The following is an 18,980-nucleotide window of genomic DNA, read 5'->3' on the forward strand; positions in this document are numbered from 1 at the left end:
AACCGTGTGGTTCTCCGCGATATGATTTCATTGTGCTTTTCTGTGTGAAGAGTATCCCGGTGTGTACATGTGGAGCAGCTTCTTTCTCTCTTTGTCTGTGGATAAGCAGGTAGGTTGATGCTTACACTGGCTCTTGGGAACAGTGCTGGAATCCACATGGGTGGGTAGATCTATCTTTGGTGTCCTGATTTCAATGGCTTTGAGTGTATTTCCAGTAGTAGAATTGCTGGTTGAAATGGTAGTTGGAGTCTTTTAAGGTTTGGAGGAACCTCCAAGTGGTTTCTGTAGTGTGTGTACTACTTTACTTTCTCACGAACTGTGGAGAAGAGTGTCTCTTTCTCTCTCTCTCTGGAAACACACACCAGCATTTGCCTTTCTTTCAATGTTCTTTTGTCTTTTTTTTGTTACAAAAAATAAGATGGTGTCTAAATGTGGTTTTGATTTACATTTTGCTTGTGGTTAGCGTTGTTTGCCATGTTATTGTGAACTTGTTTCAATGTGACATGTAAGACTGGGCAAAGGACCTGAAGACCTGAGATGGATGCACAGGTAAAATATTCTGAATCAACTTACTGATCCTCATGAGAAGTCAATCAAAACCACACTCAGATGTCATCTCATTCTGGTGACAATGAATGTTACCAAAATGAGATAGTAATTTCATTGCGGTAGAGTATGTGTGTATAACCAGCGGGTACAAGGGACATTTTGATCTATGTAAACGTAGCATCATAAGGAAGTCGCAATGTCTGGCATCTCTGTGAGCTCCAGACTTATGATTTCTCTGTGGAGAGAATATTCACAACTGACCTTTGTAGCTGTTTTGAAAATTTTGGTTTTCTGTTCTTGCCTTTTGTTCATAATGGCCTACAGCTCTGTCCAGGTTTCTGGTAAGGGCATGGATTTGTTTTTTATGGCTGTGTAGTGTTCCGTGGTGTGTATGTACCACATTTCCTTTCTCTGATCCACTGCTGATTGGCACCAAGGCTGATTCCGTGTCTTTACCATTGTGAGTAGTACTGCCGTGAACACGTGAGTGCATGCGCGTTTTGGATGGAAGGATTTTCCTTCGGGTAGATCCTCAGGAGTGGGGTTGCAGCGTTGGGTGGTAGTTCTCTTTTAGGTTCTTTGAGAAATGTCCACACTGCTCTCCAAGGGGTCTGAACTAGTTTGCATTTCCCCCAACAGTAGACCTGCATTTCTTTGCTCATCTCCCCCACCAGCCTCTGTTGTTGTGGACTGTGTGTCATAATTGCCATTCTGACCAGTGTGAGATGGTATCTCAGTATGTTTCTGATTTGCATTTCTCTGATGATCAGTGAGATCGAGCATGTTTTTATTCTAATTGGTTACTGGTACACCTCCTTTTAGTGTGTGTTCATGTCCCTTGTCTATTTATGAGTTTTTTTTTTTTTCCTGATTTTATTTGTTTAAGCTCTTTACGGTAAATCCTGGATATTAGACGTTTTTCAGATGCGTAGTTGGGGAGTATGTTCCCTCATTCTATAGGCTGTGTGCTGACTCTGTGGTTGTTTCTTGTACAGCAGCTCTTTTGAGCATTAGGTCCCACTGATCAGGAATTGCTTTTGTTGCCGTTGCTTTTGGGGGCTTGACATATAAATGCTTTGCCAAAGCCTCCGTCAAGAAGGGTATTTGCTAGATTCTCGTGCAGGATTTTTTCATTTCAGGTCTTGCATTTTTATGTGTTTATGTATTTATTTAGAGACCGCGTCTCACTCTGTCATACAGGCTGGAATGCAATGGAGCGATCTCAGCTCCCTGCCCCCTTCCGGGTTCAAGTGATTCTTCTGCCTCAGTCTCCTGAGTAGCTGGGCATACAGGTACGCACCACCATGCCCGGCTAACTTTTGTTTTTTTTATTAGAGACGGGGTTTCACCGTGTCAGCCAAGCTGGTCTTGAACTCCCAACTTCAAGTCATCTGCCCGTTTTGACTCCCAAGTGCTTGGATTCCAGGCATGAACTGCCGCGCCCAGCCCAGGGTTTTGCATTTCAATCTTTGATTCATTTTGAGTTGCTTTCTGTACATGGTGAGACATAGGGGTCCAGGCCCAGTGTTATTTCTTCTACATCTAGCTAGCCACTTATCCCAGCACCACTTACTGATAGGGAGTCCTTTCTCTTATTTTTGTTGATTTTTTTCAAGTGTCAGATGGTTTCAGGTGTGTAGGTTTATATCTAGGTCTTCTAATCTGTTCCACTGTTCTGTGGAACTGGGTCCCCAGCTTTTCAGTGAAAATGCCAAGCTACTACATTGTCTATGGGTGTTTCCTTGTTTTAACGTATTTTAAATACCTTTAGCAGCCTACGTGCATGGATTTCTTTTCTAAAATACATGTGCACCCTATGTTTTCTTGTAGGAGTTTTGTGGTTTCAGAGTTGAGTTTTAGGGCTTTAATGTATTTTGCATTGATTGTTGTGTTGCATGACATAAGGGTCCTATTTCAGTGGTTTGTATGTGAATATTCAGTTTGCTCAAAATCATCTATTGAACAGGTTCTCTTTTGCCCATTGCGTCTTTTTGGTGTCCTTTTGAAAAATGTGTTCACTATATGTAAATTGGGGTTGAGTATTTGGTTTACTCATTCTGTCCACTTTCTTAGTTTATGCCAATAAAATATTGTTTGTATAATTATAAAAGTTTATATTTTTCATTCATGTTTTTAGCTTCTAAGTTTGTATTTTTTTAACATAATTTCTATGTTTATTATAGACTAAAGCATACAAAGGCAGATTAGTTACTGCCTTTGGTATATTGCATGACACTGAGACTTGGGGTCCAAGCAACCTGATCATGCAGGCAGTGGGTGTACCCACCAGGTAGGTCTTTAGCCCATACCTCGTCCCTTCTTCCTTTTTCATCTGATAGTCACTAGTGTCTGTTGTTTTCACTTTTACGGTGGGGTGTATTCAATGTTAGCTCCACCTTATAAGCGAGAACATGTGGCATTTGGTGTTCTGTGTTTTCCTTATTTCTCATTAGATAATGGCCTCCAGCTCCTTTCATGTTGCGCCAAGGACATGATTTCCTCGTTTTTTTTTTTTACGGCTGCCTAGTGTTTTGTGGTATGTATGTACCACATTTTCCTTTTCAGATCCACTGTTGATGGGTACCTAGGTTGATTTCACGTGTTTGCCGTTGTAAATAGTGCCGTCATGACCGTTTGTGTGCATGTGTGTTTTGGACAGAAGGATTTATTTTCCTTGTGTATACCCCAGTAGTGGGATTGCTGAGTCAGATGGTAATTCTGGTTTAAGTTCTTTGAGCAGTCTCCGAAGTGCTTTCCATGGTGTCTGAACTACTTTGCATTTTCACCAAAAGTGGACCAGTGCCCCCTTTCTCTGCTGTCTTGCCAGTGTCCTTTTTTGTTTTTAACTTTGTAATCGCCATTCTGACCAGCATGAGATGATATCCATTGTGCTTTTGATTTATATTTCTCTGACAACTAGGTTGAGCATGTTTTCACTTTTGTTGGTTGCTTGTACTTCATCTTTCGAGAAGTGTGTGTTTATATCCATTGCCTATTTATTAATTGAATATTTGGGGAGTTTTGCTAATTGATTTGTGTAAGGTCTTTAACGTAGATTCTGGATATTAGACCTTGGTCAGGTGCATAGTTTGGGAACATTTTCTCTCATCCTGTATGTCGTCTGTCTACTCTGTGGGTAATTTCTTGTGTTGCGTGGTGACTCTTTAGTGTATTAGGTCCCACATGTCGATTATTGCTGTTGTTGCAGTGTCATGTGGGGTCTTAGGCATATAAATGCTTTGTCAAAGCTAATGTCGAGAAGGGTATTTCCTAGGGTCTCTTGTAGGATTTTTGTACTTTGAGGTCTTCCATTTATATCTTTCATCTGAGTGAACTTTGGTACATGGTGAGAAGTAGAGGCCTAGTGTTACTTACTCTTCTGCATATGGCTCACCATTTATCCCCAAGACTGTTGAAAAGAGAGTTCTTTCCCCATTACTTATCATTGTGTATTTCATCCAGCATCAGGTGGTATGAGGTGTGTGAGTTTACTTCAGGTTCTCTGTTCTCTTCCACTCATCCATGTGGAAGCAGGTCCCTAGAGTTTGAGTGAAATTTCACATCAGGGAGTGTGATGCATCCAATGTAGTTTGGATTTCTCAGAATTTCTTTGGAAATGCCCTGCATGAACTTCAGCTCACATGAACTTCAGCATTGTTTCTTTCTATGTACTTAAAAACAATTTGTCCTGTAGTAAATGTATACGATTAAAGAGCAGAGTGGGACATTTTGATCCACGCATATATACCTTGTGTAATGAGGAAAGCAAGGCATTGACTGTCTCTATTACCTTGTGTAGTTATTATTTATTAGTTCTCTGTGGTTGCAATGTTCAGAATCCTTCTTTTCAGACTTTTTTGGAAAATATGGTAGGATAGGGTTAACTCTAGACATCCTACTGTGGAATAGAACAGCTGAATTTATTCCTGTCATCTGAATGTAACATTGTATCCATTTCCCAGTTCCTGCCCGGACTCCCCAACTCCCAGCCTCTCTTCACCACTGTGGAACTTTCTATATCTAGGAGATAAGGTCGTTTAGAGAGAAAGTTGATCTCATTCTCACATGCATGAAATCATGCCGCGTTTGTCTTTCTCTTCCTGGCTTATTTCATTGAAAGTCATGTCCTCCAGGTTTCTGTACGTTGCTGCAGATGACATGGTTTCATGAATTTCTCTGGCCGAAGAGGATGCCATTGTATACTGCAGTTTCTTTATCCCTTTATCTGTGCATGAACAGGTAGGTTGATTGGATACCTTCGCTATTGTGCATAGTGCTTCAGTCACCATAAGAAGGCTGATATCTCTTCAACATAACAGATTCCATGTGCTTTCTGTGTATAACCAGTGGTGGTATTGGTAGGTGAATGGGTAGTTGTAAAATGTTTAAGGCACCTTCAACTGTTCCGCTTCGTGTGTATAGTAATGTACATTCTCACCAATAGTGTATAAAATCTCTTTTTCTGCATTTCTACATTGGCCACTGCCTGTGAATGTATGGGTTTTTTGTTGTTTTTGGTAAGTTTCATTCTAATTAGAGTGAGAGGTATCTGAGTGTGGTTTGCACTTAGACATGTGTGTGAGGATTAGTGAAGTTGAGCAACTTCTCTGTGACCTGTCAGTCAATTTTGTGATTACTTTTCAGATGTGCCTGTTCAGGTTCTTTGCCCAGTTTTAGCTTGGGTATTAGGTTGTGTTCATTTTCCCAGTTAGAGTAGTGTTAGTTTCTCATACATGTTAGATTGCAACCCCTTTCACAGATATGATTCTGCTGAACTTTCTTTCAATCTGTAGGATGCCTTCTTTTTTTTAAAAATTATTATTATACTTTATGTTCTAGGGTACATATGCACAATGTGCAGGTTTGTTACATATGTATACATGTGCCATATTGATGTGCTGCACCCATTAACTCATCATTTACATTAGGTATATCTCCTAATGCTACCCCTCCCCCCTCCCCCGAACCCACCACAGGTCCCAGTGTGCGATGTTTCCCTTCCTGTGTCCAAGTGTTCTCATTGTTCAATTCCCACCTATGAGTGAGAACATGCGGTGTTTGGTTTTCTGTTCTTGCGATAGTTTGCTGCGAATGATGGTTTCCACCTGCATCCATGTCCCTACAAAGGACATGAACTCATCAGGATGCCTTCTTTAATGGTTCGTTGTTTCTCTTTCCCATGCAGAAGCTCTAAGATGATGTATAGTCCCATGTGTTTGTGTTCACATTTGTTAGCAGTGATTTTTGTGTCCCATCCAAAAAGAACAAAGAATAAGAAAGAAAAGATATTGCCAAATCAATTGCATGGTCTAAGGGTTTCTTGCCATAGATAATTTTTGCTTTTGTTTTCTTTCTTTTTTGCAAACTGCATGCATAGATAGAAGTTTTGCTGAAATACACACTCCCACTTTTCTTATAGGAGCTTTGCGGCTCCAGGACTGGATGTAGGTGTTTATTTTGTGTTGATTTGGGGGCATTACATGTTTCGGACCCTGAAATGTTGACTTCTTTGGCTTGTTTTTGTCTGATATACCACAATGGGGCTTGTGTTCAAATTAAGCTGTGGGACATCCTTTAGATACTGGGTTCAAACAATTCTCTCCTTCCTTGATACTCACTTAGGGGAGAGGTGTCAGAAAGTCTGGGAAGATCCACAATGGAAAAAGTTTATCTGTATTTCATAGAGACTGATGGCCAGCTCCCTTCTGCCCAGGACTTCTGGAGAAGGCCAGCCATACCACTTGCTTAAATACCTCCCATCTCCAGCCCTTCAGTAAATATTTAAGTGATTCATTAAGTATTTACAACTTAAAAAAGTAGAGTAACCCAGTGGAACTTGAATTTAACTAGAATTTAAGTTTGAGAGTAGCTGGTCAGTAAAACAAGTTTGGTAGATTGGGTGACACATTATGGTTTTTAAGGGTTTTTTTGTTTGTTTGTTTTGTTTTTTGTTTTCCTTAAACAAAGGTAACAATAATTAATTTGAATAAAGAAGGAAAAGATTAAATGGTTGGCGTGTGTAATGCGAATGCTGTTCCATGACTTGTTCAGCCATAGCCTCAATTTGACATGCTAGACTATGAATCCTAAAGACTGGCATACGGTTACTGCGCTGGAGTTACTGTTCTCATTCAACAACTATAGAACATTCTGAATAGTGTTTTAAAATTTTATTTTATGAAAGTTAAAAAAAACCTCTTACTTATACACTAAAGAAAATAAAGATAAAATGGTCTCCCGCCTGCCTGGCAAAAGTCCCATGGCCTGACCCTGGCCAGCAGGAGCAGCTGGTTTTGAAGAGCAGGGGCCAGATGCAGCTGTGCTGCCAGCCACCTAGATGTGGTTCCCTGGTGTCATGGTCTGGGTGAAGGATGGTGCAGAGCCGGTGTTCTGGCCGGCATCCCAGTGCGGCCCCAGCCACTGCAGGATGTTTCCAGCCTACTGGGATTCGGGCTCCAGCTGGCAGGACAGCTTGTAGCTGCAGGACAGTGAGGCAGCTGTGAGGCCACCATGAGCCACACATCAGGTCCCCTCTCAGTGCCTGCCCAGCTGGAATCCTGGGTCCCTAGCGGTACCCATGCAACAGGGCTTGATGCTGGCCGTGGAGTCATGGCCACAGGCTCTCTGCTGCTATCCACAGAGAGCCTCCTCTAGGCCAGGTGGGGTGGCTGACACCTGTACTGTCAGTACTTTGGGAGGCTGAGGTGGGTGGATTGCTTAAGGCCAGGAGTTTGAGACCAGCCTGGACATCATCATGAAACCCCACCTGTACCAGAACAACAACAGGAGAACAACCGGACATGGTGGTGGATAGCAGTAGTCCCAGCTGCTTGGAGGCTGAGGAAGGGCTTGAGCCCAGGAGTCAGACATTGCAGTGAATAGAGATGGTGAGACTGCAGTGCAGCCTGGGCGACAGAGCCAGACCATGTTTAAAAAAAATGGAGAGCCTTCTCCCACCCTCTGCCGATCTCCCAGGCCCTCACCTCTCCTTGTCACTGAGCTGCTCCATTCTTGAGAAACAAGTGACAAATTTCTCCAGAGGCCGAAGTTTGTAATTCATGGCAGCCACTTGGAGCAGCTGCATTTCCTGCAGAACTCGGACCTCCTAGAGACAGAGGACAGGATGCTGACAGGGCCTGGGTGGAAGATGCTGAGGGGGCCTTTAACAGGCAAGGAGAAGGGACTGGTCCCTGGGGCCGTTCTCTGAAGGGGCCCCATGCAGCCCCCAGCCTGTTCTCAGAGTTGGATGTAAACAGCCCCTTCTGCAGGAATTGGTCTTTGATTCCAGTGCCTTTCCCACTTTCTCTACTGGGATAGGTCTCCTCCTCCTGTGTGTGTCAAACCCTCCCAGTAAACCTAAGATGTAGAGGATGGAGCCAGGGAGTGTCCTGTCCAGGGTGGACTGTGACGTCCACATCCCCACCCTCAACCAATGTGAGTGCCCCAGCTGCTCACCTTTCTCCTCTTGTTGCTGTTGCCCTGGAAGGCAGACAGAGTCCATCAGAAAGGTCCCTGGTCCTCAACCAGCCCCACCCCATCCCTTCCCATGCTGCATTACTGCCAGGGCCACCAGGGTCAGGGGATGTGCACGTGACAGGACTTGGATCTGCGTCAGGCTCCGGGCTCTAGAGCAGGGGGCACGGGAGCTGAGGCTCAGGGACACTCTGCCCCAACCCTCTCTGATGACAGACAGAGAAACTGAGGTCTCTCATAGAAAGAAAGCACTCAGTGACCCTGGAACTGCCTGCCCTTGGAAAGGCCCAATTTCACCCTCCTATTACGGGACTACCCCACGAAGAGGCTGAGTCCAGTTCAGCCCACACCTCAGCAGCTTTGCAGTCAGACAGCTCTGCAGCTTCACCACTCAAGAACAGGGACTGGTGGCTGCCATGGAGCCTCCATCATTCCGAGGTGATGAGATGGGCCTGACACCCCCACCCACAGGAGCCGCTGTGAGGCTCTCAGGAGAGGAGGTTTTCCAAGGGCTGAGATCTAAGTGCTCCGTCCAGGCCCCTCTCCTCCCAAGCCTCAGGATCCTGGTTCCCAACCAGCCTGCCCCAGACTGACTCACATCCAGATCGTCCGGGATGGCCGAATCCAACCTGTATAACTCAGTCAGAAAATCCCCCAGGAAGGGGACCACGCCCTGTGCCATGGAGGGGTGGGGAGGTGGGAGGGATAGTGGTGATGAGTATTGGTCCTCAGGTGCCTGCCCAAGGTCTTATCCCATGAAATCCCATCAGCCCGTGTCTCCCAGAATCATCCTCCCCAGGTCTCCCAGTTAGAGCAGCCAAAGACCCTCAGCTGCCTTTCCCAATTCTCTGCCTCCTCTATCCCAGCTGACCTCCAAATCTAGCAAGCACTCCTAGTTTTCTCTGTGGTGGGATTTTTTTTATTTTTATTTTTTATTTTATTTTTTGAGATGGAGTCTTGCTCTGTCCCCCAGGCTGGAGTGCAGTGGCCCGATCTCGGCTCACTGCAAGCTCCGCCTCCTGGGTTCACGCCATTCTCCTGCCTCTGCCTCCCGAGTAGCTGGGACTATAGGCGCCCGCCATCGCGCCCAGCTAATTTTTTGTATTTTTAGTAGAGACAGCTTTCACCGTGGTCTCGATCTCCTGAACTTGTGATCCGCCCACCTTGGCCTCCCAAAGTGCTGGGATTACAGGCGTGAGCCACCGCGCCCGGCCTATGGTGGGATTTTAACAACTCACAAGGGCCTGTGGTCCCAGCCTTGCCCTTCCCCACAAACACTCTTGGGTCCAGCTTTCCCAGAGTCTTGCTCTGGTCTCTCAAATGGAGGTTTTCCAGGCCCAGTGGCCACAAGAGGACAGGGCTGGGGAGGAAGCCCCTGCTGCCTTGATATGGAGGCCTGCAGCTGGTGGGGAAAGCAACCCTGTCCTCTGATCCCCTGCAGTCCCTCCATGCCACAGGCTCACTCACCTTATTCTGCCTCCGCAGCCTCATCTGGGCTCTCTGGGGGTTCCTCTCCTGCGTGGCCACCTTAAAGATCCCCGCCTGCCAGATGTCAGTGATGGAGAGAATGAGGCTCTCCTCCCTTCCCCCAGTTACACCCCAGCCACCCCGCACTTGGATCCCCAGGGACTGGCGTGAGTCACCTGGCACAGTGCTGATAGGACTGGCCCAGCCCCACACTCCCTGTGTGTGTCACCCAATCATGCAGCCAGGCCTCCCTGTGACTGTTTCCTCTTCTGTAAAGAGCCATGAAAACCACAGCTACCTCACAGGGCCTCCTGAGTGCTCAGTTACCTGTAGCTGTTGCCATTGTTCTCCCCCTCATCCCTCTGAGGAAGAACCAGGCACGAGCACCCTCAAATTGCTTTCTTTTCTCCAACCTCATTTCCACCCTGTGAGGCCCGCACTACAGGCTGAGCATCCCTTTATTTTCCAGATGAGGAAACAGAGGCCCTGAGTGGGCAGTGACTCCCCAGGGCCCCAAAAGAGAGGGTACCTCCATCCCCTCTTGGAGTCTCTGTCTTGGCTGCCTTCACCCCGCATCCCAGCACCACCACCCAGCAGGGTCGTGTTCTCTGGAGTCTCTGAGTGTCTAGGTCTCCAGCCAGGCACAGTCGTGATGGGAAAGGGACAGGGAGGTTTAGGAGACCTGGTTAAGTGGCACCTGCCTATTTGAGCCCCACTGGAGTCTGTGCCACACAAACTGGGTTTGAGCCATGAAAAAGGTTTTGCCTCGCCAATGATCCCCCAGGGGAGTTCTGTGCACAGAACTCTCTCTTCCTCCACTCAGGAAGTGGCCTCCTGAGCTGCCATCTCTGACTGACATGGTAGGCTTTTCCAGAATCCTGGGTGGGGTGACATGTTGCCTTCTCATTTGCATGGAAGATTCTGAGATCTGGTCAGGGAGTATCGCCGAGGTATGCATGAATTCCCCAGATACTTGTCATGAGCATGTGTCACTGCTAACTGGTGAGAATCCTGTGACATGACCATTTTTGGGTGTCTACAAAGGGCAGAGCAGGGAGTCGCAGCAAACACGTACATCTGTCCCGAGTATGCCCATTGGTACCCAAAGCTGGGTGGTCCACTGGACTCCCTGGCACATGAGCTTCCTCTGTTGTCATTCCCTCTTTCCCCCAGTGCGGATAGAGGCCCCCTGCCCATGGAGGTGCGCTGCAGACAGAAGCAGCAGCAGAGGCCTGGCTTCCTGAGGAATTGCTGGTCAGTTTGAGAAAGGAAGAAAGTCCCACCTACCATGACCATCCCTCAGTGTGGAGGAAGCTCCATGCCAGCAGCATGGACCAGCATGGGAGCCAGAGCCCTGCTAATGCTGCAGCTCATCACCCCCGCTCAGAAACCCAGCAGCCATTGCCACATCCCATTTCCAGGGCCTCCTGTCCCTGTGCCCCCATGTGCCCATGGACCCTCACACCTCTCTTTCTGTTGGCCCAAGGTAGGCATAGAGGGTATTTTTGAAGTCCACTTTTAGTATGTAAGTCAAAACAAAATAACCACTGCACACTGGGTCCAATGCCCTTCCAAACTCACTCTTTTCTCTGACCCTTAAACACTTGTCCCGCATCTCCCAGACTCCACTGTACCTTGATCAGCAGGTCCCTCTTCACTGCAGTGTCTTTTTTGCAGAGTTCTTTTAGATATTTTGAGCTTTTGCTATGGACAGAGGAAAGAAAGAAGGGTAAATTTGGGAATAATCAGGGAGATTTGTGAGTTGCAATCCCTTTTATTTGAAAACCCAGTGAATCCCAACTTCCTGGGTGAGAGTTTCCAGTGGGGTCCTCTGATGACAAGGGCTCCAGAGGACCAGGGTGGGATGTCTCATGCTCCTCCCCTGGCCCATCTCCACTTCACATGAGCCCCTGTGTGTTCACAGTTAGCTTCCAGCTGGACACAGTTCCACTGCTGGGTACAAACACCTGAAAGCCTCCAGTTGGCTCCAGCCTGTTCCTGATGGTTAAAAATCCTTAGTCCTGAGTTGGAAATCTTTGCCTAGGAGTCCAGGGCAGCTTAGTGACCACACCCACCAGCCCATCCCTGCCTCCAGTGTCCCTGGTCTCCAAGAACCTTTCAGAGTCACTGAGGGCACATGGGGAGACCTATAGGTCCCTAGGTCAACCCTGGTGCTCCCGTGGAGAGAGCCCTCCTCACCTGGACACTGCTGCCCACATCTTGTGTAGCCGATGTATTGGGTCGCTGCGCAGAGCAGAGATGATGGCGTGTACTGAAGAGAAGTTGTTGAGGCTTAGGCACTCCTGGAGAGGGAAGAGTGAGCTGTGAGGTCCAGAGTTGGAGTCCAGCCCACTTCAGCCTCAGCCCCCTCTGCTGAGATCTCCCTTCCTGGACAAAGCAGAGGCCCAGGGAGCCTCAGGAGGGCACACCTGGGGCTAAGTGAATGTCACTCATCTAAGAGGAGTTTTGTGCAACCTAAGGAAGAGCCCAGGTTGGAAGTGAGCAGCCACCACTGGGCCATGGGAGTCAAGGTCAGGAAAGCTCTGGCAAGAAGGGCCTAGGGGATGTGCAGGGCTCAGGCTAGAGATACAGATGCCAATCCTGAAAGCTGAGGGAGGAGAAGAGGCAGTTCCCCATTTTTAGAGAGGGAATCCCAAGGCCCAACCATGGCTTACCCTGGCCACCTTGATCCAGTGCTCCACCACCCTGGCCCTGTCCCAGGCCCTCATGCTGTGGTCCCCAAGGCAGGAGGTGGTGACGCAGTTGGTGAGCCTGTTGAAGTGTGCAATGGTAGCACGAACTGTGGGTGCCACATGCTCACTCCCCTTCTTATGTCGTTGGCCCCAGATGGAGCCCAAACATTCGTAGAGCACCACCTTCTTGAACAGCTCCTTTGGGGGAGGAGGAGAGTGTCACGGACACAGCACACGCCAGCTCAGAGTCACCCACAGTCCCAGGCAGGGACTGAGCTCACAGTCATCCATGGTCTCTGGCAGGAACAGAGCTGGAGCTCAGAAAGCTTTAAAATATGCTCCAGACTTGTGGGAGTCCCTGGGTTTGGTCTTCTGCCCATCAAGGCCCCTGAATGCATCATGGCCAGAACCCAACAAGGGTGGGAAGAGAGAGTGACATTTTCTCCCAGGCAATCTGCATTCCAAGAACTAGAAGGCCAGCCCATCCTGAGACCTTGTCTTCCTCCCATCCCAATCAGCCCTCTACTCCTTCTCTCCATACCAGTGCACTTTCCTTGTGGCAGCTGCAACTGTGGGCTCTGTTTGGTTGTCTGCCATAGAATCTAGTATGCATCAGGTACCTAATAGGTGCTGAGGGTAGTGAGGCTCCTAAGCAGCTGGGTGAGTGACCCATGGCCCTGCCTGCATCTCAGTGAGCACCTGCCCTGTCCTGCTTTCTGTCCATGCCCTGTCGTTCAGTCTGCACAGTCAGTCTGTGCAGTTGGCACAGGCGATGTCCCGTCTCTGCTGTCCACATGCAGACAGGGAAGGCTTGTGGTTGAGGAAACTCATCCAGATCCCATGGTTGGTAAGAAGTGGGGCTGAAATTGGACCCAGGGCATTGGCCGCTCCTCAGGGAGAGGCTGGTCTGAGACAGCTGGTGCCAGAGGCACAGCCTGCAAAGCCCAGCTGCTCACCGCATCCATGAGGGTCAGCTGCTCAGCCAGCAGCCTGGGAGGGAAGGTTGTGACGTCCGGCAGCTCCTCAGTGTGTTGGCTCTGGACAGTCCCGGGACAGGGACAGGGGGCCTCTGGGGCTGACTGTGGCTCCAGTGATGTCCCTGGAGGGGGCCCTTCCCCTGGTGCTGGTGCTGAATGTAGATATCCTGGTGCACCCAGGGCTGCACCTGACTCTGGCTCCAGAGCAGGCCCCAGGTCCGCCAGCAGTGGTGGTGCTGGCTCCAGGGCCAGCATTGTTAATGCGTGTTGCCCAGGAGGCGGAGCAGGATCTGGAAAAGGAGAAAAGGTCACCACACCAGTCACTTTTCACTGGGCTTTCCAAGCACAGAAATGACCAGATGGAATTTAAGGGAATTGTAGCCCCAAAACACCACCCCCGGAAAGTCTTCCAGACTGCAAGCCACCTCACCATCTGGCTTGGCCTCGTTGGGCTCCGGAAGCACCAACTGGCCTAGGACAAGTTCCTGGTGGTCCTCCATGCCCAGTCCAGGCCAGGCGAAGTTCCTGAAGGCCAGCTTTATCCGGAAAGATGATCGTTGCGGGGGCTGATAGCAAACTGAAGTGTTTTCAGGGGGCCAGGTGAACAAAATGGAGGTGGTGGTGCTGGTGATGGAGTGGACAGCTGAGTCAGAGGCCTGGCCTTCTCCCACACAACCCTCCAGGGCACCCTTGCATGGTTCTGGGTCCCTGGCCTCTTGCTGCCTGTGTAGAGGACAGCCCCACCCTTCCCCAAGCCATCAGTGCTGTCCTGGATGGGGCAGACCTGGCCATGCAACAGGGCTCTACAGACCCTTGTGTGCCCCGGCGTCCCACTGACATTCTCTTTCCAATGGCCCTGGAGCACAGCACTGTGCACCTGGACACTCAAGACTTCAGCTCCAGGCAGATTTGTGAGCAGCTTGCTCATCAAAGCTCCAGCTCTGGGTCCCCTGGTCCTGGGGTTAGGAGGGTAGGGGCAGATGTCAGATGGAGTAGGACAGGGAGAACTGGGAAGCCATGGTGCTGGGGATGAGTCTCTCAGTGGCCAGCTGTGACCCCAGCTTCACCCCTTCTTTTCAGGGGACCTAAGTCTCCATTTACAGAACTCACTATTTGCCTCTTGTAGGAGGGAAGTCCCCAGATGTCAGCCTTGTTGTGGGAATTATAAGACGTATGAACCCCAGGGCTCCTTTAGTCTCTCCCCAGCCAGAGTCCACATATTTCTCCCCATGTTTTGTGGGTGAAGAGGCCCTTCAGAACCCTAAATCCCCCCAGTTTATACTTGTTGCTGGGCTCCGTCATTCTAGTCAGAATCTGGGAGGATGCCACCATATGTGGAGGAGGCCATGAGGGTTTCCCCTCTAACATTCTGTAGATATGATTTGTTTATTCTGTCTACTGTGAGCGCCTGACTCTGAGTAGAACTGAGGCCCAGGGATTGTCATCTGCTTTGTTTATGAAATTATGCCAAGCCACAAGAAGAGCAAATGAGGTGTTTTGTATGTATGTGTGGAATGAGTGAACCCCAACCATTGGAGAATCCAGTGAGCATCTCCAGATGTCTGAGTGGGCCTGTGGCTCCTTTTTCAGCACCAAGGGACCCCTCTTCTGTCTGTGTCAAGGAGAAAGACCAGCCAGAAGGAAACTCAGACATCCTTTAGCAATGCCATTGCAGACTTGCTTTCTATGTGCTTTCCCAAACAGCAAGAGATATGGGCCATTGCGGCAGAATGCTGAGAGCTGCTTCAGTGAGTGGGAAGAGAAAAATAATAAACGTGAATCACAGCACCCCTAGCACATTGTCCAGAATTTTAGGCTCTAGGGAACCCTTTGTTTGCCGTGTCTTAAATCATTCAGTCCCTACAAGAACCCTGTGAGGTTCATGTTCTCATTACTCCCTGTTCCAGAGGAGCCATCCGAGGCTCAGAGAGCTGCATCTTCAAGACACAGCCAGTAGGGCACAGAGACACCTCCGTGCCTTGGAGGGGATGGACACTCACCTTCTAACCAGTAGTTCCAAAAAGTGTGGCACGGTGATAAAGTCCCAGGAGGGACCCAGGCAGGTGGCATAGGAGGAGATGGGTTTAGTTAGCAAGGCTGGAACCAGGGACTCCAACAGCTTCTCCCCTATGCCGGACTGGAAAGTTGGCATCCTGCAGATCTCATTTTCATACTAGGGGGACAAGGAGGGACATGGGAGTCAGTGGTAACACCATGAACCACCAGAAAATCAGGATCTGGAACTCACACCAAGAAGCACCAACCCTTTGGGGACTTGTGCATGTGGAGAACCTGGGTGCCCATGGTGAAAAGGGTTCTAGGCTTTCAAAGAATAATTGCATGAGAAGGATAAAATGATTCATGCCTTCAAGGCATCATCACGGTGTTTGTCAGCTGTGGGGCCACGGCACCCTCTGTATCAACAGCATCATCATCCCTGCAATCCTCAAAAATCACCCTCATGGTGGAGAAGAGGAGACGCGGGCTTTTGGATGTCAGATGCTTGCTCAGCAGCACCCGGGTCAGAAGAGAGCACCTTCCACAGGGAAGACTGGATGAAATTCCCTCTAGGCCACCTGAGGCTCCACTTCTGATATGGAGGGGAAGGGCCTGGGGAGGTCTCGTCCCCTCCTCATTTTAGCAACAGCACACAGGACAAGATGCTCTAGAAGAACCCTTTGTCTTAAAGGGATATGATTGTTTTTGTTCCTTTAACATGAACATGAGTCTGGAGAAATAGCTACGGCCATCCCAGCCCTGGCCAAGGGGAAAATGCCAGAAGACTCCAGGGTGGGAGGAAGCGCATCCCAAGGCCCAGGATCTGCCAGGCGACTCAGGGAAGAGAAAACGCAGGCAGGTATTGAAGCTGTAAAAGGTTACGCAAATGTATGTTTGAAACTGGAAATGAAACAAGGTGATTTTCTCTGCCACACAGACAGTAGATTGGCAAAAAGTTAAAAGCATGTTAGTATTCAGGGGAGGCTGCGTTCAGAGAAGCAGCTACCTTCAGAGGCTGCTGGTGACCGTGTGAGCAGCTGGAGCCCTTTTGGAAAGTCAACTGGCTAGAGCTGTTGAAACTTGCTATCTGCACATCCTTTCACCCAGATTTCCCTTTCCCGGGTGTGTGTCTTCCGCAGGGGATTTGTGTATTTTATGGGTTGAATTGTGTCCCCTCCCCCAAATGTAACTGTTTCTATTCTCAACCCCAGAAAATGTGACTGTGTCTGGACACAGTGTTCTCCAAGAGGTAACAGGTGAAGTGACTTCATTAGGGTGGCCCCTAAGTTAATATGCCTGGGGTTCTTACAAGGAGAGGTGGTGAGCGCACAGAGAAGTTCAAGAGAAGACACTGCGCTGACTGAGATAGAAGTCAGCCATCTCCAAGGCAAGGAGAGAGGCCCAGAGAAACCTCCCCAGGCTGACAGCTTGACGTTGGACTTCCAGTCTCCAGAATTGTGAGGAACCAGATTTCTGTGGTTAAGCCCTTCAGTCAGCGTGCATGTTATGGCAGCCCTGGGAAACTGCTCCAGCCTATTAGGACACACATAGGATCATGCTGCCTGTAGAAAGGCTTCCTAGAAGGGGAATTTTATCATGACAGGCTCCATCAGCACTGAGAGGCTGACCCGCTGTGGAACATGGCCTCCCTTAAGGAATATTACAGTGACATGCGAGGGTACAGCTCCTGCCTGGTGGGGATGCAGGGATGAGTTCTGTGAGATGACACTTTACACACAGATGCATAGAGTAGCTTCACCTTCTTTTGTTGTAATCACCACCCCCCCCCCAACTCGTTTGTGTAGAAGTGGTGGATTTTAAATCCTGGAAGAGGTTGGCAGGGCAGGGGAGCTTCCTGTTGCCAGACGTACAATTAGCGTGGGGAGTTAAAATGATAACAGTATGAGTATGTTGCTACAGTGTTACCATTGTACCCAATTCTTATAGCAACATGCTGAGATACTCCTGGCATAGCAGAAAGTGAAAACAGAAGGATTTTCTCTGATCTTCCTCTGATAGGTGAAAGGGACTTTGCCTGTAACCAAGTTGCCACAGGGGACTAATGGCAGCCAGATTCCTTTGGGAGAGGACAGTGGCTCACTCAAGTGTGAAAGCCCTAGAACAGAGCCTAGGGAGTCCCCATATTTGTGTTTGAGTCCTGGGCCCACCCTGGTTTTCTGGAGTCCCTGTCTGTGGAGACCCTTCTGTGCCCAGTCTCACCCCAGACCAGCACTGGCCGTGGTTGGTAGCAGGGGGCCCCTGCCCTTCTTTGAAGAAGATGGGGAAATGGAATCCATCCAACAGCTCCTGCTTGATCTGCTGTGTGGAGCTCTGCAAAGAGAGTGAGCCAGGCGAAGACGTGTCAGTGGCCTGCCTGGCTGACCCCATAGTGGGATACCCCATTAGAACTCCTCCCTGGCCCCCCCTTCCCCAACAGGATTTGGCACACAGGAGCATCTGCGTAGACCTCCAGCCAGAGGAGCTTGAGGTCTCCGGCAGATGACAGGTTGAGGTCTTGGAATTCAGATCTGATCAGACAAACTGTGTCCTCGACACTCACCTTCCCATCCTGAAGGCATGGTCAGGGCTGTGAACCTGACATACCTACCAGGCTCCAAACCCCCAACAACCTACCTGCTCCTGTCCAGGGAGGGCCCCTCTTCTCCTGTTTCCCCCAAACACATGGGGAGGGGCTCAGCACTGCCCTGATGGACACAGCTGAGGCCTGGCCTGGATGGGCCTGCCCTGGGCCCTGTGTTACCTGTGGGTGCCTTCTGGCAAACGGCCAGGGGCGTCGAGGGTGAGGGTTGAACCAATGTCTATATTCTCGAGAAAGACTCTCGTTTTGGCCTCTTCTGCAACGAGGAGGTCGACAGCACGTCGGGACACAGCAAGAGAACATGTTGTTCTGTTGGGTGTCAACTACCAACTGAGCTGGAAATGGGGCTGTGTGTATAATATGGGTGCCTAGTTACCAGAATTCTAAGTTCTGTTGGGGTCTGTCAGCAAGGAAGTGAGGTCACATCTTGTAGGTTCCATCCTGTAAGCTCCTCCTTTCCATAAGACCTACTCAAAGGCCTCGTTGGGCTTCTGGCCACTCACCCTCCCCCATCAACTCCTTACCTTTCACCATTATGCCAAAGTGTGCCCCTTCAGCACCTTGGGAAGACCTGGATGTAACCAGGGTCCCAGTTTTAAGGAGGCAGTTCTGGGTCAAACAACCTTTATCTTAGCAGTTGTGAGACCCTAGAGAACTCTTTTGGTGTTTTGGAGCCTTCCCAGCATGCACAATGGGGGTTATGCTAGCATCTCCTTCCTAGGGAGCTCATGAGGTGTGTTTGAGATAGATCTTATAAAACTCATGGTGTGATGTTCCCTGTAGATATTGCACACACTTACAGATGGAAGAAATACCAGAAGCGTTGAGAGGTAGCATGGAATATAACTCCAGTGGGCCTGGGGTCCACAGTGTGGTCTCAGGAGAAGACACTTTTGCTCTGGGCCTCCTCTTTCATGCTGCACCAGTAGAGGTTGAGATTAAATGAAATTCAGACGTCGTCCTCCTCTGACATTTCACCTTCCAGTGCCTTCCAATTTTATTTAGACCCAGACCCGGTGCCTCATCTCAGCCTTGGGTGGGCAGCATCCACAAAGACAGCACTGAGGGGTTAGTGACTCCCTTCTGAATGATGGAATAGGACACACATGATGGAACGCTCTTCTGGGGTAGTTCAGGATGTTACAACAAAGAGCCATAGCCTGGGGAGCTGATCAAAAACAGAATTATGCTTCTCCCAGTTCTGGAGGCTAGAAGTTGGATATC

General features: G+C 49.1%; 2 protein-coding genes across 2 annotated transcripts in view; both read right to left on the bottom strand.

Moving 5' to 3' along the window:
• The window catches only part of GGT5 (gamma-glutamyltransferase 5), a 245,990-nt gene that overhangs the window by 88,972 nt on the left and 138,038 nt on the right, over nucleotides 1–18,980 (bottom strand). The gene's annotated exons all lie outside the window — the stretch shown is intronic.
• On the bottom strand, nucleotides 6,988–17,545 carry LOC112632636 (ral-GDS-related protein-like). Its single transcript, XM_025398439.1, has 12 exons — nucleotides 17,378–17,545; nucleotides 15,160–15,332; nucleotides 13,590–13,783; nucleotides 13,139–13,449; nucleotides 12,165–12,380; nucleotides 11,689–11,792; nucleotides 11,124–11,193; nucleotides 9,490–9,564; nucleotides 8,621–8,695; nucleotides 8,005–8,028; nucleotides 7,533–7,654; nucleotides 6,988–7,027 (listed from the first exon to the last, which is right to left on the bottom strand). Exons 1-12 carry the CDS (start codon nucleotides 17,543–17,545, stop codon nucleotides 6,988–6,990), a joined length of 1,572 nt encoding a protein of 523 aa, XP_025254224.1.

This window comes from Theropithecus gelada, chromosome 10, assembly GCF_003255815.1.
Source record: "Theropithecus gelada isolate Dixy chromosome 10, Tgel_1.0, whole genome shotgun sequence".
NCBI classification, from domain to species: domain Eukaryota; kingdom Metazoa; phylum Chordata; class Mammalia; order Primates; family Cercopithecidae; genus Theropithecus; species Theropithecus gelada.